This window comes from Syngnathoides biaculeatus, chromosome 12 (genome assembly GCF_019802595.1).
Source record: "Syngnathoides biaculeatus isolate LvHL_M chromosome 12, ASM1980259v1, whole genome shotgun sequence".
Lineage (NCBI taxonomy): Eukaryota > Metazoa > Chordata > Actinopteri > Syngnathiformes > Syngnathidae > Syngnathoides > Syngnathoides biaculeatus.
Genome location: NC_084651.1, coordinates 16,519,429 through 16,538,542, shown reverse-complemented (window position 1 = coordinate 16,538,542; position 19,114 = coordinate 16,519,429). Strand labels below are relative to the sequence as shown.

The 19,114-nt window shown below is 40.9% G+C and overlaps 2 protein-coding genes across 2 annotated transcripts in view; one reads left to right on the top strand and one right to left on the bottom strand.

Moving 5' to 3' along the window:
• The window catches only part of b3gat2 (beta-1,3-glucuronyltransferase 2 (glucuronosyltransferase S)), a 50,540-nt gene extending 45,895 nt beyond the window's left edge, over positions 1–4,645 (top strand). The window contains exon 4 of the mRNA XM_061837060.1: positions 3,529–4,645. Within this exon, the coding sequence (XP_061693044.1) occupies positions 3,529–3,615 (87 nt within the window). The 3' untranslated portion in view covers positions 3,616–4,645. The remainder of the gene's footprint in view (positions 1–3,528) is intronic.
• A 567-nt stretch (positions 4,646–5,212) lies between these two features.
• The window catches only part of LOC133509991 (stromal membrane-associated protein 1-like), a 69,338-nt gene continuing 55,436 nt past the window's right edge, over positions 5,213–19,114 (bottom strand). Inside the window, exons 8-10 of the mRNA XM_061837621.1 lie at positions 13,799–13,979; positions 12,033–12,220; positions 5,213–8,613 (exon numbers count right to left, since the gene is read on the bottom strand). Of these exons, the coding sequence (XP_061693605.1) occupies positions 8,488–8,613; positions 12,033–12,220; positions 13,799–13,979 (495 nt within the window). The 3' untranslated portion in view covers positions 5,213–8,487. The remainder of the gene's footprint in view (positions 8,614–12,032; positions 12,221–13,798; positions 13,980–19,114) is intronic.

Sequence of the window (19,114 nt, the reverse complement as noted above, 5' to 3'; positions counted from 1 at the left end):
TTTAATTTGAGTCATTTTCAGGTGTGTATTTTCAAATTTGAGCAGGGGAAGACTGGATATTTGCAGTTCCATCTATTTTCACCTACAGCCTCAAAAATGCTGTTCAAGAAGTAGTAGAAGCACTTCAGAGCTTTACGGGAAATTTTAAAGTAATGTAATTGCCCTCAGGTTGCTGCAGTTTGAAAAGTCTCCTTTATAAGCGAGAGCAACAATTATGGCTTTCTTTTCAATGCACCAAACTTGGCTGCATATTCTGAGTAGCTATTGTGAAAGCTAGCTAGCGTTTAACACATTTGCAATGATGATCCCCACTCCTGGAGCGGTAACTGGTACTCTAATTCTGTTTTAGCTCGTTCAGTATGCACCGACTATCAAACAATGTAAACTTGCGTCATAAGTATCTAAATCTGCATTTAAAAAATGACAAAAGCACTACAAATCCCTTGACTTGTCGACTTTAAGAACTTTGACACTCCATTGTGTGAGAAACAACAAGTGAGTCAGGTAAACAGACAAAATAAAGAAGATGAGGAAGAACTGATCAAACCTGAAGAATACCAGAGTGAATTGTGCTCTGCAACCGACTGGTGACCGGTCGACGCTGAAGTCCACGATGTCTGGACTCATCTGGGATAGGTTCCAGTTGCCTGCAACCCTAAACGGGATAAGTGGAATAGGAAATGGATGAGTGACTAGGGAGACAAAAGCACGGGGCTGAAAAATGACACTTGGGTCTATTTAATTTGAATTGACTCTCAGGCTTTGGATAAATTGGGTTTTATTCCATTATTGTAGCTCTAATGCATCTGTGGCAAACAGCAGATGTGGTATGCTTACCTACGTTTTTCTACATATTGATTGTATGCCATTTGATCCATTTGTTTACAAAATGACTCTTGGTGCTTTTTAGCTTTGGGGTTAAAAAAAAAAAAAGGCCAAGACATGTAAAAGTACAATTAAAATAAGTTACATTTCTTTTAAGTCCACAATTGTAAATAAATTGGAGACATTTTATCCCAATGTGTTATTTTATGCTAACACAACACTTACAAATGGTCAGTGGTAACAGACTTACTTTACATGTAGATGTACATGTGATTACACTCACCTATATCACCATACAGTTGCGAAGATTGCACTCTTATAGCTTAGTGGCTAGTAAAATACTGCACATACGGAGTACACAGTCAATTAAGAGGAAAACGGACAAGTGTTATCTTCTTTTCCTTTCGGCTTTTCCCATCATCTTTTTCCATCTTAGCCTATCTTCTGCATCTTCCTCTCTAACCCCAACTGCCATCATGTCTTCCCTCACCACATCCATAAACCTGTTATAACCGAGTTTAATTGTTCTTAAAAGCTATACATAAAAAAAAACCCAGCTTGCATTCCATGTAAATGCTTGTAAATAAATATCTGTCCCTTATTTTGTCCTCACTTCTCTTCAGAGTAGCATGACAACCTTTGTTTGGATTTTTGGATGCATTTATTTAAAATATAGTAGCATTGCAACTACATTTTCCCATTTAATGGGGTCAAAATGATTTCTATATTTCAGCATGTTTTGGGTACAACTAATCACTTAAGACGTTGCACAGATCAGTTAATTTGGTAATTTTCCAGTTTCTTTTCTTTGCAAACCTCTAATTCTAATGGGGAGACATCTCTCCCCCCATCTCTCTGGATGTTATTAAGGGGAATAAACCATCCAGGTAAAGCTTTTTGCCTCCAAGTTGCCTCAGGGAAGAAGAGAAGAGAGAGTATTAAAAAAAGAGGGAGGGAGCACGCAAAAGCCAGAGGAGAAAAAGTCAGACATGTCAAATGTGAAAAAAGGAGCAGGATATTGCAGGGCAACACAAAGGCCACTTTTAGTGCGTGATTAGTGCAGGTGGGTGCATGCACGCACGCACATACACAAAGTCCCCACAGCTCCCGCACAGTTCTTAGCGGATGTTGCATTAGTCTCGTTAAGAATGCAAAGTGGGCCAATTAGTGGCACAGTGGGCAGGAAGTGACATATTCCAAGTGAAGAGGCCATCGCACACACTCGTGGTATTTGCAGCCTCCTGTAAATCAAACCCCTGTGAACCTCGGGAGTGCAACGTGTTGATTTGGAGTCACAAATGCCCTACACATTTGAATTTATAACTTCATTACCTTTAAATAAATGGCATGCTCATATAACGACTTGGTGCATTTGTTGCAAGCATCGAGCCATGCATGCGTGGATGGAACATTGTCCGCAAAATGTTCGCAGGGCTGCAGCAATGTGTGTTTGTTTTGCTCAGAGACATTTCCTGATGTGTCAGACTGTAGAATCAACCAGAAAGAAGCAAAACACAAAGGAATAAGAGTGCAGCAGTTGCCTTAAAACTACATTTCGACGGAAAATGTAGTTGGAGTTAATTCCTCCCCAAATCCTAATTTCAGACACAGTCGGATACTTTGGCCACACAGGCAATTTTTCAATGCACCCAATGCAATCACTCAAGCATATATTTGATCCGCATCTTATTTTGACCTGCCAAAGTGCAGGTGAAGGCAAGATACAGTATATAGGCGTCTTGGAAGAATGACAATCCAAATCGGGTCACGGGTTGTGAAACAGTTCTGTTGCCTGCATGCAAGAACCAAGGACTCAATTCCCATTCAGTGACTCTGTGAATATGAGTGTGAAAGGTCCGTCTCCATATGGGCCCTGTGATTGAGCGGTGACCAGCGCCTGGCGTAATAATCAACATTTCTGTCACTGGGGAACGGCTTCAGCTCCCCTGAACAGGATAAGCGGGATGGAAAATGGATGGAAATCCAAATTGTCCCACAGGGCAAGTTTAAAAAAAAAAAAAAAGTGTTATTTAAATCAGGCCTTCATGGGTTGAATTTGGTTACGCTATCAAATTAAATCCTTATACAGGTATTTTTAAAAAACATTTTGAGACTTAATTGTCGTGTAAATTCGAAAAAAGGTAAACATAAAATCAAAAGCATGTACCAAACAATACTGTATTTTCCGCACAATAAGGCGCACCCAAAAGCCTTTAATTTTCCTCAAAAGCTGACAGTATACCTTATAATCAGGTGGGCCTTATATATGGATCGATATTGAGCCTTTAGCGCAGCCCATCTAATGGATGCATATCGTAACCCTAGCCTCTACTGTAGCGTCTATTCTATGCGCCTTATAATGCAGTGCACCTCATATATGAAAAAAAGTTTTAAATTAGGCCAGTCATTGAAGGTGTCCCTTATAGTGCGGAAAATACAGTACTTTTTGTTTATCATCACTGATATCCCTGTGGAAAAATAGAACTCAGATTTTTTCTCACACAAAAACGTGATAAACAATGAAAAGTATTAACTGAGTGCCATCAGACATCTGCTTTTCTTTGGCGTCTCCACTCTTACTTTTCAGCCTTTGAGCCCTTTTTCCATTGGGTTTTCTGGTTGAATTACAAATTATTTCTGCTAAAACGGTCAAGTATCCGGTGTCTAATACTGTATTGAACCAAGACTGCATTTTTTCCTCAGGTGCTGGTCTGGCACACGCGCACCGAGAAACCACACCTTGGAAATGAGTCCAAACATCCTAAGGACACAGTTGTCATCGAGGTGTGAGATACGAAGAGAAGTGTATTTAAAACTTCTGGATTACGACCACATGGCCGGCAACATAAAGCTCACTCTGCGAAATGAATAACAAGCTAACACCGAGGAAGTCGAGAACTGTCAAGATGAACAGCGAGACCTGGACAGCATTGAACAATTTGGATCCTTCAGGGTTGACAAAGGGGGTTGGAGCCAATCCCGGGTGACCCTTGTCTTGACTGATCACCTTATCAACTACTGAGCAGCAATGGAAATTTTGAAGCGTCAACCACTACACCAACAATGACTGCAAACTGTACATTTCTTCCCTACTTTGTTGTAAAAGCAAAAATAAAAATCCGCATTGTGTTTGAGTCCAAATGTGATTTTTATTTTGAAGCATGGGTGGAGGTGTGTCTCTAATGTAACCCAAAACAATCAAGACTTGTAGTCTGTTTAAAAGTACGTGCCAACATTGTCTGACATGATTATTGTAACATTTCAAGACTTCTGAATGAATTCTCTTTCAGTTCTGTTTGAGCAATGTTTTTTTCTTCATCTGTTCCAACAAAGAGACAAAAACGTGCTTCGGGAGATGCCCATAAAGTGAAATGGAGTTCAGCATTTAGGCTGGATTCAGGCTCAACCAGATGATGGCCTAAAGAACATAGTAACAACAATGTCAAGTTGAATTGAAGTACATAAAGTATGCCCTTCTGGGTAACATTACTTTGATAAATGCAACACTGGAATGGAAGCAGGAGTCAGAACATTCCGATTGTCAGTGAAGGATGTAAAATGTCAAATACTCACCACTTATAAGAGGGGGGAGACACATTTTCTAGTAATAGAAGCAAAGAGAGAATGATTTTGGGTAGGAATCCTGTAAATTGCGAAGTGAAGTGGTCCAGGCAGTGAGCCTTGAGGTCCCCTGAAGAGGTCATGGAATACACACATATGACTGCTTTACAACGCAGCAACCAGGGAAGTATTCAATCAAATACTTGTTTTGATACGTAATACTCACACCATATATACTTTGATAACTTGGCTAGTCCTGTAAGACACCGATATAAACAGAAGCTGTGATCTTTTTACATCTCAATTTGTGAATGTAAAACAAAGTAAATTGATTGTTTTGAAGCTTTATGACATGCAAGAATATCATACCTGTTCACTACATAAATCAGAAATCAGATTTCTTATCACCTTCAACGTCTTACAAAAAAGAAAAATGAAATTCTTCCAGATATGGTGTCTTTATTCATCATCATGAATAAATATTTTATGTGGTAACAATATTGTGCCGCCCAAGTTATTATTTGTAACAATCATTTCCCTCTAAATGATCCCAATGTTTAACGATGTGGGCATGCGTTCCCTCTCGTTGTGAATGTTGTGTCATGCGATTTGAGAGCTGTCCGAATAAGAAAGCATAAATAATGCAGACAGACAGAAAACTCCGCTAAATTGAGAGCTGCAGTTAGAAGGCGTCAAATCACATCTCATTGTACAAATGTTTACTATAAATACTGCATCACAGGAAAGAATAAAGTTGTGTATAGTAAAGAAGGCACAATTACATCAAGGATTTAACATCCTTTATTCCAAATGTTCTGTTGGTAGATGCTGGAACCAATACAAATAAAATACAATTCTCTAACGACAAAGACTACTTATACAGCAGAAAGAGAGCACGGATACATTTATGGTAATAAAGCAGATACATGTTTTGTATTATAAATAACCCGAGAGAACATGTCATGTGTTGATGTCTCATCCACAATAAGCACATTTAGTTTGCTTAACAGTGAATATTTATTGCGTGGTGGAGGGGCCGTGTTACAACTGAACATGATTTTGTGCATTGGTGTAGCAGTGAATCTTTATTTTTGTGTGTGTCTGTGTTTGTGTGTGTGTGTTTACATTTGTACTGTTGCTTTTACGCTCAGTGTGAACTCAACAGCATCAATGGGACCAATCAAGCATTTTCATACAGGTCACCGCTGTCTCATTGGTCACGCAGGTTTGTATACTTGACACTAATTGTGCCTCTCTTTCACGACAAACGACGACGACAAACAATAAAAATGCGATGGCAGAACACTTGGTTAAGATTCAGCTATGGACTTACTTCATGTTCCATTTTTATGGACGGGAGGAGATTTTCTGGATGGCATACAGTTGAAAGTGAATACACGTTTAACTAATCTGTACCCTGACGACAATCTTGGGAGACAGAACCACAATACACTGAGATACAGTGCTCGTTCCGTAGTGTTTAAAGTGCAATGACACGAATCGCTGTGATTCTACGGTACTTTAAGTTTGCCTTAAGGAACGCAGGAGAAGGCCCCAAACAAAAGGAATGATTTGACCGGCTCAGAGCCCAGTAGGAAGTGGCCCTGGATTTTCGGTTCTTTAAAGGAAACAAGCAACATGGCTACATAAAACTCAGAGGAGATCCAACAGTATACTGTAAGGGCCCGATTTAATAAGGTCCCAAAGAGGACTGAGGGCTTTACACTTTAGATAACGCTATTGGTTTTCACTACTTAAAATTTGGAAGAGCACCTCAAGTGCAAAGTAACCTTGGAGTGATGGAATTGGAAGTGTTAGTGGAAGCCAAACAAATAGAATTAGAGAAAACAAATCTACCTCAACAATTTGGGAGGAACCAGCAACTGCATAAAATTCAAGTTTTGCTTGATTGAACTTGTCCTAAGTATTTGGCAACACCCTTACAACTCCAGACAGCCCACGCGTAAAAATGGCAAGCATCACCAGACATTTGCCACAATGTGCTGAAATGACTCAATTTGGTTCTAGATGATATGGCATGACTCCTCCTTGTGACTGGTTCCTAGTCAGATGGTAGATGGGATAGAAACTCAGATTGCAGAATAGATATGTCATAATTTTTCATTGTGGCAACATTTTTTCTCTCCGTCCTCCACATCCCCTCTCCTTTTTCTTGCATCTGCTCATCGTGGTAACACACGGGGTTGCCTTTGAGATGTGCTTTTTAACGATGCAAAATCAGACATTGCTTTGTCTCGGGTTTGATTCTTCACAGTGGATGCGCCAAATTAATAGAATTTATTTGTTTATACTCCTCACAAAATGCACAGGTAATCCGAGGTGTGCCCACTTAGTGGATCAGTTTCCACATTTGTTTGCATAAGCAATCAAATTTACAGCTGTATTTGTTGGTGTGAGGAATCAAAAAAGTTTGCTCCCATATTTCCACGTGAAAACATGAAGTCTATCAGCCTCTAAGTGAGCAGTAGTAATGGAGTTGAATGCATATACTGTATGCCGGCTTTAGTTTAGTTTATTTTGGGAAGTGAACCCAATCAAAATATCTATCAATGTCTACTAATGGCTAAGCAGGGACCCTTGACATATTTGGAGTGAATTATATAATTTATAGGGAAAAACAGTGACACATATTTTCATAGTGTAATTGTATTTTGGAATTGGCCAAGAAATTATCACATTTTCACATTGCACAACTGGCTCTCAAGACTAATACCAAGGATGGGACTTATACACCAACTGGAAAGGAGAAAAATACAGTGGAACCTCAAGTCCAAAACAGAACAGCAAATGGGGAAAAAAGAAAATAACAAATTGTTGTGTTTTGCACTTAAGGGCCACCGGAGAAACTTTTGATGTGGATACCACTAAAGGGAAAGTTCACTCACAACAACACTTTCCAGGATCATAGTTGCCATTCGATTCTACAGTACTCCAAAGTAAGAAGTAGAGGAAAATTAATTATACATGGTAGAAACGGCCAGTCTGGTCAAAGCTAACTACTACTAATACAGAATTAAAAGACAAACAGTACAGTGTGTATTTGCCTCACAGTAATAAAGGTGGAGAGGCAGGGAGGACTGAGCCATGTCACAGTATGTCAACACAAATCCTTTGAGGTGGACACTGCATTCTTCTTTTTGTATGACTGTCGGTTTATTGTTGACTTTGACATCGTATGTTTAGCGACACGGATGTGCGTACTGAATGACTGATTACGATAACAGACCAAAGACAGACCAGGCTGCTGCTTTCCCAAATTGTGCACTCAACACATCTCACATTTGACGTCGTGGTTCACACGTGTGTACTTCTTTTTGGTCACGTCCATTGCTGCTTTTATTCTCTCTTATGTGATGTCACCTCTGATTAGACCTCCACGTTTTACATATCTTTTCCAGATTTTTCTTCTTTTCTCTATAAATTAATTTCAAAATGATACAACTGGGAGGGGGGGGGGGAACAGTCAGGGGGACCTTCCTGGAGCAACTTAATGTTTTGGCTTTACAATAGGAGCATCCTGGTCCATCATTGTGGAGCTATTCAATTTGAACTCATTATAGAACAGAGAGTTTGTGAGCTGAATGACTGACGTGACCATTGGCTATGGCTTTGAAGTCGCCACAAATACAGTGGCGGTCAGAATACGACGTGCCCACGAGGCTCTGGTGCCTCTGGAGAGAAAGTTAGAGGGCAAGTGTGGGAGGAAGAGACCATACACAGCAGGGAGTGAAGACCAACCACCACAACGGGATCATATCTACTGTACATACTCATTGACTATTAACCACCTAATCATTTTATGTATGATATTATACAACTGTAATATTACTACAGCGGCTACTCGATCCAGCAGTGTCCTCTATTGTTTGCTGTGCTGTAATTGTACCTACACTTCACACAACACCAACAGGAAATCAAAAAGAGATCCAATGAAGAGAAAACATGATGGCTGCCAGTGCTACCCCCCACGCCCCTAGTGTATTGTCTTGGCTTTGTAAAGGAACCTTGGGGATCCTATGGAGGCGGGTTGTTAAATAGGTGCCACAGGCAGCACTGCTAATTTTCTGGGTTGCCCACTCGTTACTTCCACAGCTGAGTGCTGAGGGTCTGTCCTGAAGCTGTTGGAGCTGTGGACCAACTGGCTGCAGGGGCGCCTGATGGTGGGGCACCTCCATTTGTGGCCATGCCTGACATCTGCCGGGATAACTGAGGGAGGAAAGGAAAGGAGAGACATGAGAGTGGAAGAATTCATAACTGAAATCAGATATATTTAGACCAGAAAGTCGTGACAAAAAAACCTCCTACTTTTCCTACATTTTTCTCCTTGATTATTACTCTCAAAGCATTTTTATGACTGCTGCTCACCTGTCGACACTTCCCCTCAAGCTCGCCCCCCCTATTCAGCACCTCATCTGCTCCCCTTTGCTTGCCCTCGGTCTTCCATTTTGTCTTATCTATTATGAATGTGCCTTGGTGCTGCGCCGCTGTCTTATCTGGTCATCTGAGATTTTTGTGCAGGTACGTGTGTATGCACGGTCACGGGTGCGTGCGCAAACGCACACGCACACACGCACGCACGCACGCACGCACACACACACACACCACACACACACACACACACACACACACTCACACTCACACTCACACACACACACACACACACACACACACACACACACACACACACGAAGCCAATGCCATCTCAGATGTGGACCGGCTTTCAGTCACTATACCTCGACTCCACTCTATAACACTCAGTACTAATCACAAAGACGCATGGATTGACATTCTAATGGTAGTATGAAAGGCCTGCATGCACCTGGAATGAGACAGTGGAGCACCGTGTCAAGGGCGTTTTCTAACGATTTAGCTATCTTAAATTCATTTGACAGGAAGCATCTTACATTCTGTGTGTCAATGATGTTATCTAAGGTCTTGAACAATATTGATAAACGACAGATGAGTCAGCTAGAAAAAGAAACAGTGACAGCAACTAAAGAAGAGATGTGGAGGAGAAGAGTGATAAAAATGACATTTACTGCGTCAGAGGGCATTAAACGTCATCCACGATGCCCCAAAAAGTCCCCCTTTTTGCTTACACATTTACACATTCAGGTGTTTGAGCCATGAATTGACCAATATATTTCTTCGTTCAATCATAATGTGGATTTAAGAGACTGAAGAGTCACAGAAAGGCATAGAAGTAGACGTCCTTTTCGAAGGGACTCTATCGCGGCTCGCTTTCTGTGTGCGTGTGATACTAAAACCTTACTGAACTTAAACATCTTACTATTTTCAATCAAGACAGTTTTGACCTTTTCCCCACTACATTTTCAGCAAGAAGAAAAGGCTTGATATAACTAGCATACAACATGTTCTTTTAATAATCTTATCAGGTCAATTTATACATCCTGCTTTGCCATATTAGTTCACTGAGTTTAGGGACAAAATGTCTTCTTTATAATATTTTGGTTTTAATTTCTGGTGTATTTGGAATTTTTTTTTGTGCCATTTCTAGTAAGAAGAGACTCATTCAAAAAAAAAAGAAAAAAAAAATTAAAATTACCTTTGCATTTGGTACGAATAATATTGCTCATACACTGCAAAGTGCATAATAGATTAATTTATACATCAAATATATCTGTAATAATTTGAAAATCTGACCTCTTCTAATACTAATACTTAAATACAAAAGCTTGCACCATTTATAGACAAGTCATGTTTTTATGACCTTGGTTAATTACACAAGCGTAAACAGCTCTCGTGTAATGCAACGTAGTTGTACACACAATAAAAATATATATATTTGTAGTGTTTACATATCACAATCTAAGATGAAGGCAGAATATTTGATTCAGCTCTTGTTCAGCATTGGGTATTAATACATTGCCAGGTCATAATCTTGTACCTGGTTGTTGGATGAGGTGTGTCAATAAATTTTCAGACTCGTGTTACAAAAGATATTTCAAATGCAAACTACAAGTTTTCCTCTTCAACATAACCCCCTGGAGTCAAATTTACTTTCCCAGCATTATCTCCGGTAGTCACTTGTGAAAGGATTCTTCCAGGATTCTACACAGCTCCGTAGTCCTGCCATCCTGATGTTGTCCACATTTTCAGAACTGGTCCCCTTGATGACCCTCTTGAGCTTGGGGGAGAGAAATAAAATTCATATGGAGCCGTTTCTAGTGAAGAAGGGAGGCCCCTCCAGCACTGCTACGTTCTTCACGGCCAGTAACTGTCGGATGCTCAGTGAATCCGAATCTGCTAGTCCATGGTCTGGTTGATCGTCTGTCACTGTAGCAACAGCTTGCAGTGCATGAGGTCCCTCACATTGAGAAATGCCATCAACATATCTTGACGTTGGACTTCAAATATCTTGATTTTCATTGGTCTGACTTACAGTGAAGGCTCTGCCATTTGGTCTTCGGGTGGTACTCGAAGATCCATGAGCCCTCATCCCTAGCATGTCTAGTCTTACAGTTGCGTCATTACTCTCTGCCTCAATCTAACAGGATGTTTGTACCCTAATCAAGGCATGTGGAATTAGATTGAATGGTGGCAACGAATTCAGGTCACTGTTATAGACTCCAGGTGATTATACTGAAAGGGAGAAGTCGTGGTGTGTAGTTTATAACCTTTGTGACATCGGTCCAGGAATTTCTCTTACACATGGCGTATTGTATACAGTTACACTCCCCTAAAAAAAACTATTGGACCAGAGAGTGCGGAAAGAGTAAGGCGTGTGCTTATTTTTGCTGTGAATTGAAAACATTTGTGTTTGACATCCAAACATAAAGAGCATGGTGTATTTCTGTAAAGTTCTTAGCCACCGAGGTCATAGTAATCCACAAAGGTTGATTCAAAGCGACTAGGCTGTTCTTAATTGTTGAAGAGATTACACCTTTAAAAGGCGTAAATTACGCTTACTTCTAACACGTTCTCTGTTTCGTCTGTTAAGTGTTCTTAATCTTTCTCACTACCACCAAAGTCGTTTTACACACCATCCTCCCCTTTTATCAAAATAAACCCTCCCCAACTATGATGTTACAGTCATTAATCTCCTTCACATTACATCGTTACCACATGATGAAATCTAATGCATCTCCGCTCCTGTAGGTCGCCCCCATGTTCCTGGCTCTTCTGGAAGAAACTGTTTGCTACAGCCATTTCCATCCAAGCCCACCAGCAACTGTCTCTTGAACTTCCTTTCCTGGATACTAAATTTACAACTTCTTCATCACTCCTATTTCCATCAACATTTCCATTAAAAACTATACCAATAACAAAAATCTTTCTCTCCTTTGTCTTCAGCCCACAGTAGCTGATTTTCCACTTGCATCCTATCAGTGAACAGCGGCAAAGGCAGTCGCTATTAACTCGTCCCGCGACCGATCCAGCCTGACATTCTGTGGATGAATGCTTTTTTTTTTTTTTTTTTGCCGACGCTTTAAGCCGGATGCCCTTCCAGACGCAACATTTATCCAGCTTGACATTTCTATGGGCTTGGGACTTGCCTACCGTTTGCAGTGGCCTGCGGTCCCCGTAGGGAGACTCATTCCTGAATCTAAATGACTAATTAATTTTAAATCATTTCTAGTGAGATTTACAATATATTGTATTACCTGGCCCACACTCAACTGTCCTTGCTGAACTGTGGGGATGTTCTGTCCTTGTCTGGCTGACATCACGCTCTGCTGCATGTCCATGTAGCTGCCGTTATGTAGAGTCATGCCTGACATCGTGGCCCCTCCTCCCATTATGGTGCTGTTGAAGCCCTGCTGTGTTATTTGAGGCTGGGACATATGTAGTCCTATAGCACAAAGACACCAACCAATATTTGGAACATTCGCCCATTTTCACTGTGATCCTCATCAGCGTTTATTTAGATTCCAGACGATGGCGGCACCTGAAAGCCCTTTATCCTTTTTTCCATTTAGGAGATAAGTCAGTGTAATCACACCAATATAATTGACGTGCAAATGTAAAAGCAGCATAAATCTACTGCTTGCTCCCCTTAACGAATACGTCAGTGGTTTCCACACACTTTTTGTATAAACACTCGCATGAGCATGCACACCCCCCCCCACACACACACGCATATGCAGTCACACATGGAAACATACACTAACATTTTTTTTCACATGAGGAGGATGTGACGTCGGACACCAGAAAATGGATCTTAGTGCCTTTCATCAAGCTGATCTTTCATCTGCCTTCACTCTGATCTGTTATGATGGTGATTGTTTCCATGGACTGCGAGGGTGTGTGCATTAGGCTGACACTAGGTATGCAGCTCCGTTATCTAGGATGATCTACAATTTGTGTACAAGAACATCTTAATGGTTTTCATTCATCCAACTGTGCAGTCTGACATAGTTAAAGCCCCACTGGCACGAAAAGCATACTTTTTAGTATGTTTTTAATTAAAAAAAAAAAAAAAACGCAGCAGGAATGGACCCATCCATTTTTTTCACCACACAATATGATTTTGAAAATCCTCTCGAGGGATTTGTTGTGGAGGAGAAGCAGGATGTACCGTTATCAGCAGGAGTGCACTCAGGCGGTCTCATGTGTTTATACTAGTTTTACCTGGTGGAGGGTAGCTCTTTTTTTCCTTCGTGTTAGCCGAAATGCCGGCTCGGGAGGATGTATTTACTCGTCATACTTTTCAAAAAGACCCGGTTGGTTGTGAAAAATGGATTGCACAGGTGCAAAGGACGAGCGCTTCGTGGGTTCCAAATGACAGGTAGGTGTGTTTTGAGCTACTAAAAAAACCCAAAACAATAGTTTGGGGGGTGGGGGTGGGGTCGAAATCCTCTCAGAATGTAACAAAAAATCCTGTACGTAAGTCAGGGGTGCTGGTTCAGCCGCCAGGGTGCCTCATACATACTGTCGGGGAGTCTCTTGTTAGTTAGAAGTGATCCGCATATCATCTAAATATGGCTCGAAATGATAGGGTAATATTGCCCTAGTCACTTCACTCGATTGTGAGATGTTCTCTTCTTGGAAAAGATCTTCCATGTCCCATAGCCGGTGCCACTATGTGTTTTCAGTGGCGAATGTCCCCGTGTAACATCTGCTGATCATGTTGCAGGCAATATGGCAACCACATGGATGTCGAATGAGACTTCCGCAACTTTGCGCATGGATGACACGCTCTCTGCTCATATGTATTTTTTCGTAAATACATTGAAGTGTATAATGTTATATGTATTTTTCATTACAATATCTATTTTCCAACATATATAGGGATGTCAGTGGGGCTTTAAGTCACAATCTTTAAAAATTCAACGTGACAAATTTGATTATCCCCTCTGCCAAGCATCAATTGATTGAAGTGTTGAGTTTGTGCACGTGTGTGCACACGTGCACATGTTTTGCATATTACCCTGTCCAGTAGCAGGCTGCTGCTGCTGACTGCCCACTGAGCTGGCGGCGTAGAGAGACAGGATAGAGTCTTTAGATAAGAGCTTTTTCTCCTCTGCCCTTGTGGTGGTACAGGTGGAGGTAGAAGAGGAAGATGAAGAAGGGGAGTGATCTGATGGCTGAGGTGCTTTCCTGGAATCAGGCTGTTGGGGTGAAGAGAAAAAGGCTTTCCATTAGAAATGCATGAGGCTTGCACATTTCCTCCCCTTCCAATGCTTTATTAGCTGTGCCTGAGCTGAATAGAATTCTTATTATCATGTGCCATAGGCTTTAAGTTTAAATTTCTGAGACGGTTTACAGCATATGTTTCCAGAATTGTTCAATTGAGTTCTAAGCTGCATTTCGTGTATTCAAATCAATTAGCACTGTAAATTGTACCTTTTTTTTGCCCATGTGCTTTATTTCAACATTATTACTGGTGCTCCTAAGAATGTGTCACAAAAAGAGGGATACTGACTAAAATAATACTAATGAGAGCGACAACAAAACAAGAGATTTCATCTAAGAATACATCTGATTTAGACTACATCCAAGGTTAAACTGCGTAAAACTGTGTGTGCATGCGTGCGTATGTGCATAGGTGCATGTATGAGTGAAGTGAGGCGAAGTAGAGGCGGGTGTGGATACAATAAGAGGAGGGAGTGTGAGAAATAGTGGCCACTGAGAAACACACACGCGCACACACACACACACACACACACACACACACACACACACACGCACGCACGCACACACGGACGCACACACACACACACACACCACACACACACACACACACACACGCACGCACACACGGACGCACACACACACACACACATTAAGAAGCACACACTCCAGTTTCAAAGTATGTTGTGCTCAACTACTTAGCAGGCAGTACTGCACTCCTCTGCCTCACTCAGCTGACTCTCTTTGACTAGAAAAGGGAAGACAGAAGCAAGCCAAGAGCTAGAGGGAGTAGGGTAAAAGGAATATGGAGAAAGCGAATCTGGGAAAAGGGGAAAAAACTTGGGAAAAGGACAACTTGGGGGGTGATGGAGGAAGCACAAGGGGAAAAAAAAGCAGAGGAGGGAGAGGAAAAAGATCGGGCAAGGAGGGAAAATGATGGGGAGAGACAAGTGGGTAATGGTGAGAGCGATGAGCAAAAGATAAAGTACAAAAGGTTGAGAAGGGTGGAGAATAACAGTTTGAATCAAAAGGAGGACACATCGGGGCAGTGCTTCCATGAAGCATGTAAAAAGATGGATAGCGATGGGCTGTAGCTATAAGCACAGGCACAATTCTTTGAAGAGATGCCAGTGATGGTGTTTCTTCACCAAAGCACGATGCTATTAATAGCTGCAGAACATACAGTAAGCGCCCAGCATCCTCGGCCCTAAATTAAGGGGAACATTGAAGGGAAATTATCTTCACCCAATGTCAGCCCATAGAACATGACTCAACCAGCGAGCAAAGCCTTTGTGTTCCAAACATACTTCACACGTCGGAAACACACGTTCAGATTACTTCAAATTCTCATTTACATAAAGACGTTAAGCTTCATTCTTTCTTGGAAAAAAATATTTGTAGCGTGGAGGCTGCGTCTCACAAATCCCTGGGGCTCGTGTAGTCGGACCCCGAATGGAAAACATTGAGTGATAAAAACTGTGTGGCGGAATGACGAGTTTAATTAAGTTTGCATTAAGATATGGCAACCGTTTGGCGTGCATATCTTGAATTATGACAGTTCATTCGGATTTTGGTTTGAAAACTGGTGCGCTTTACCAGCCTGGAAGCCAAACTAATACACATCCTCAAGATTAACAGGTCCTGCTGATAGGTCTGGTCCCCTTCCTTTTCAAAAGGTTTTCTAGCCCCCTAAAGCATGTTACAACCAATTATGACCAAAGTTATGCTCTTACAGCACACTGCTTATTTTTACGCAGCAATTTCACCATTACTATATCGGTTATAATTCATTTTGATGTTTGGGAGAGCATAGTCCCCTTTCTCCGGAGATGAAGTAGCTACAAAAACCGTCCAGCCGAGCTTTTAAATCATGTGGGACTTCATGACTGCAGTCAGAATGTGTTCTACTCTTCCACTAGGGCCTCCTTTTTGTTAGATCCTGCACACACTACTGTATATTATATGGTGATCGGCCAGACTTGCAGTCATTGTTCAGGCAATCATTGACCAGTCTACAACTCAAGCACGAACATTTGATGGGTCATAAAATATTCATTTGCTATTTACTCATTTTCTACCACTTATATTTTCAGAGTTATGGGTCACCTGGATCTAATTCCAGCATAATTAGGGTGGGCGGCATGATACACATTGCACTTGTTGCCAATTAATCTCAGGAAATAAAAGGAGTTCACAGCAGAAAGATTTGGAGAGCGACAAACAAGGATCCTGTTAGTGACCTTAAGAGCAACCTCCATCGGGCATGAGTGAAGGTGTCACAGAATACTGATTGCAAAAGATTTAATGAACAAAAGTACAGAGACTGCATAAGAAGATGCAAACCACACACATAAACAGACTTACAGTGCCGTGAAAAAGTATTTGTCCACTTACTCATAGCTGTTTTTAGGATATCTATTACACACAAAGGTTTCAAATGATCAACCAATTTTAATATCACTCAGAGACAACCCAATGAAAAACAAAATGCAGTTTTCAAATGACAATTACACTTACAAAGGCACAAAAAAAAAAATCCAAACCTTTCTGACGCTTTGTAAAAAAGAGAGTGAAATCACAAACCTTGTTAAATCACAAAGTCACTGTGACTAACTAAACAAATTTGGGAAAGGTGAGTTCAATTTCACAAGACGCACCCAAACCTGATTATTGCCATACTCGTTGAATCAAGAACTCACTTCAACAAAATCTACCAGAGAACGCGACGTAAGCTACAAGATCTCAAGAACCAATGCAACATGCCATGATCTAAAGCAGGGGTGCTCAATCCGTCGATCGCGATCGACTCGCGAGACAGCAATCAACAGCGGAAGCGCCACCGGAGCATTGTCCCGGGTTCGTCACATCATCATTAATAAGAAGTCCTTCCAAGACGGAGAGATGGTAAAAGAGGCATAGCTGACTCGTTGTTCCAATCTTTTAAAAATAATGTGGAAATATTATCATCAATAAAATATCTGCAGCTGTAAAGAAGTACAGTTACACAGTGCTGTGAAGCCATGGCTGATGTGTGGAAGGACATCGGAGATTGCGGGTGTTTCTCACTGCAGTTGGACACAGCCCAGGTGTGCAGTTTCATTCATATGGCGTTTAGTGATCATTAACGTGTTCTCAGATAGTTGCAAACAATGTTTATGGTTCACTATGTTGTGTTGTGCAATATTGGCTCATGAGGTTATGCAAGGCACACCAACATACATTTACACATAAAGAATCCTCAAAATACTTTAAAATAAATATGTTTTGCATTTTTGTAGTGGGTAGATCTAAAAAAAATTCTAAAAAAAAAAAAAAAAAAAAAAAAGCCACCCCCGGACGTTTGCGAGAGGCTGGCTGCTTGAAAAGTCGATCTTGTGGTAAAAAAGTCTGAGCACCCCCTGATCTAAAGAAATTCAAGAAGAAATGAGAAAAAAGTGATGGAAATCCATCAGTTTGGAAGAGGTAACAGCCATTTCCAAAGCGTTGGGTCTCCAGCGAACCACTGTCAGAGCCATTATCCACAAATGTAGATAACTGGGAACAGTGGCAAACCTTGCAAGGAGCGAATGGCCAACTAAAATTATTCCACTTGCCTCATTCAACCCCTGAGCTTCAAAAGAAACAAAGTAATGAAAGAAATAGTCCCAAAAGCCCCACTCTGCATTGGTTGACCAGAAAATGGAGCGAGGTGGCGCATTGTTCATTTTCATGAGTCAAGATTAAATAATGAGGTGGAAGCTATCTATGTTATTTGTGTATTTTACCAAGGACACGTAGGACTGTTTTAAATGTGCAACATTCAAAACATCCATGTCTCCTTTAAGAGACCTGTTGAGGCAAACGGGAAATACACCCAAACCGTAACCATTTGAACTTGAACAGACAGAATGAGGCCAGCCAGGTTAAAAATGCTCACAGCATTAATCACAATTTTCTCAATTTAAAATGCATAGGCTATGGTACTGTATATTTGCCAATCTGACATCGTATGTCGGTGGACAAGAGGAAAAATTCACTCCTACACACACGCGCGCACACACACCCCCACATAGCGTGTGATATGTTGGGGGCTCCTAGCAGCACATTGTGTAATAGAAAGCACTCCACAAAAAGGCTCCACTCTTTTCAACCAATGCTCTGTTGTACGGTGAATTTCCATCTCTGACAGCTTTGTCCTCACTGTCGCTAGTCACGCACATGTGGATGCGCATATATACACAAACACATACACACCAACCTTTGTCCTCTATGGGTTTCCGTCACTGCTTGAAGGACCCATATACAGCCCTGTGTGAGACCATCTGTGTCTTTAAAACTCTAGTAAAATTGTTTGTGTGGATATGTAAAAAACGAAAGAAACCTAAAAAAAGAGTAACAGGAGAAAAAGGACAGAAAGGGTGGGGGCTAGGGGAAAATCAATCCCTATTCACCAGTTCATTTCATCACTTGTCTTCCCCATTCTATTTTTTCATGCAACAGCCCCTCTTCAGCAATTAACCAATCTTTTTCCTCATCCCTATCTCACCCCAGTGCTTTTCCATTTTTCGTCACGCTTTGAATCCTGTTTGACACTGAAATTGAGCACCTGAATAGGTCAACTGGCAATTTACGTCAGGTTCTTGTCATTACCAAAATACTGACCAATCTTGGCTTTCTTCACATTTACTCGTATTGCTCTTGAGCCTCAAGATCAGCTTTGTTTGAGTTAATGTTTGTCATCTTATCTGTTAGAAAAAACAAAGACACTGCCAGGGGAAATGCACAACTTACGATTTTATTACAGCTACAAAGTGGCTGTTACGGTTTCATGGTTTTAATTAGTGTAGCCACACCAAGGAGTTTTAACAGCAATAAAAATGGATTATTAATGGCTGAATTCAACGTAAATTGCCTTGTTTAGGGGGCAATTGTTTGACATTTTGCTGATTTTATGGTCTGCTGCCTTCAGAATTCATTGCATTTTAATAATTAATACTTAATCCACAACTCAAAGTGTGAAATGAAAACAAAATGAAACTGCCAGCAGAGTCAAAAAATACTCTTCAGTTGCTCAAGAAAAAAGAAAGAATGAAAAATTTGTATATTTCCCAGAGGAGGTTTTTAGTGGAAAATT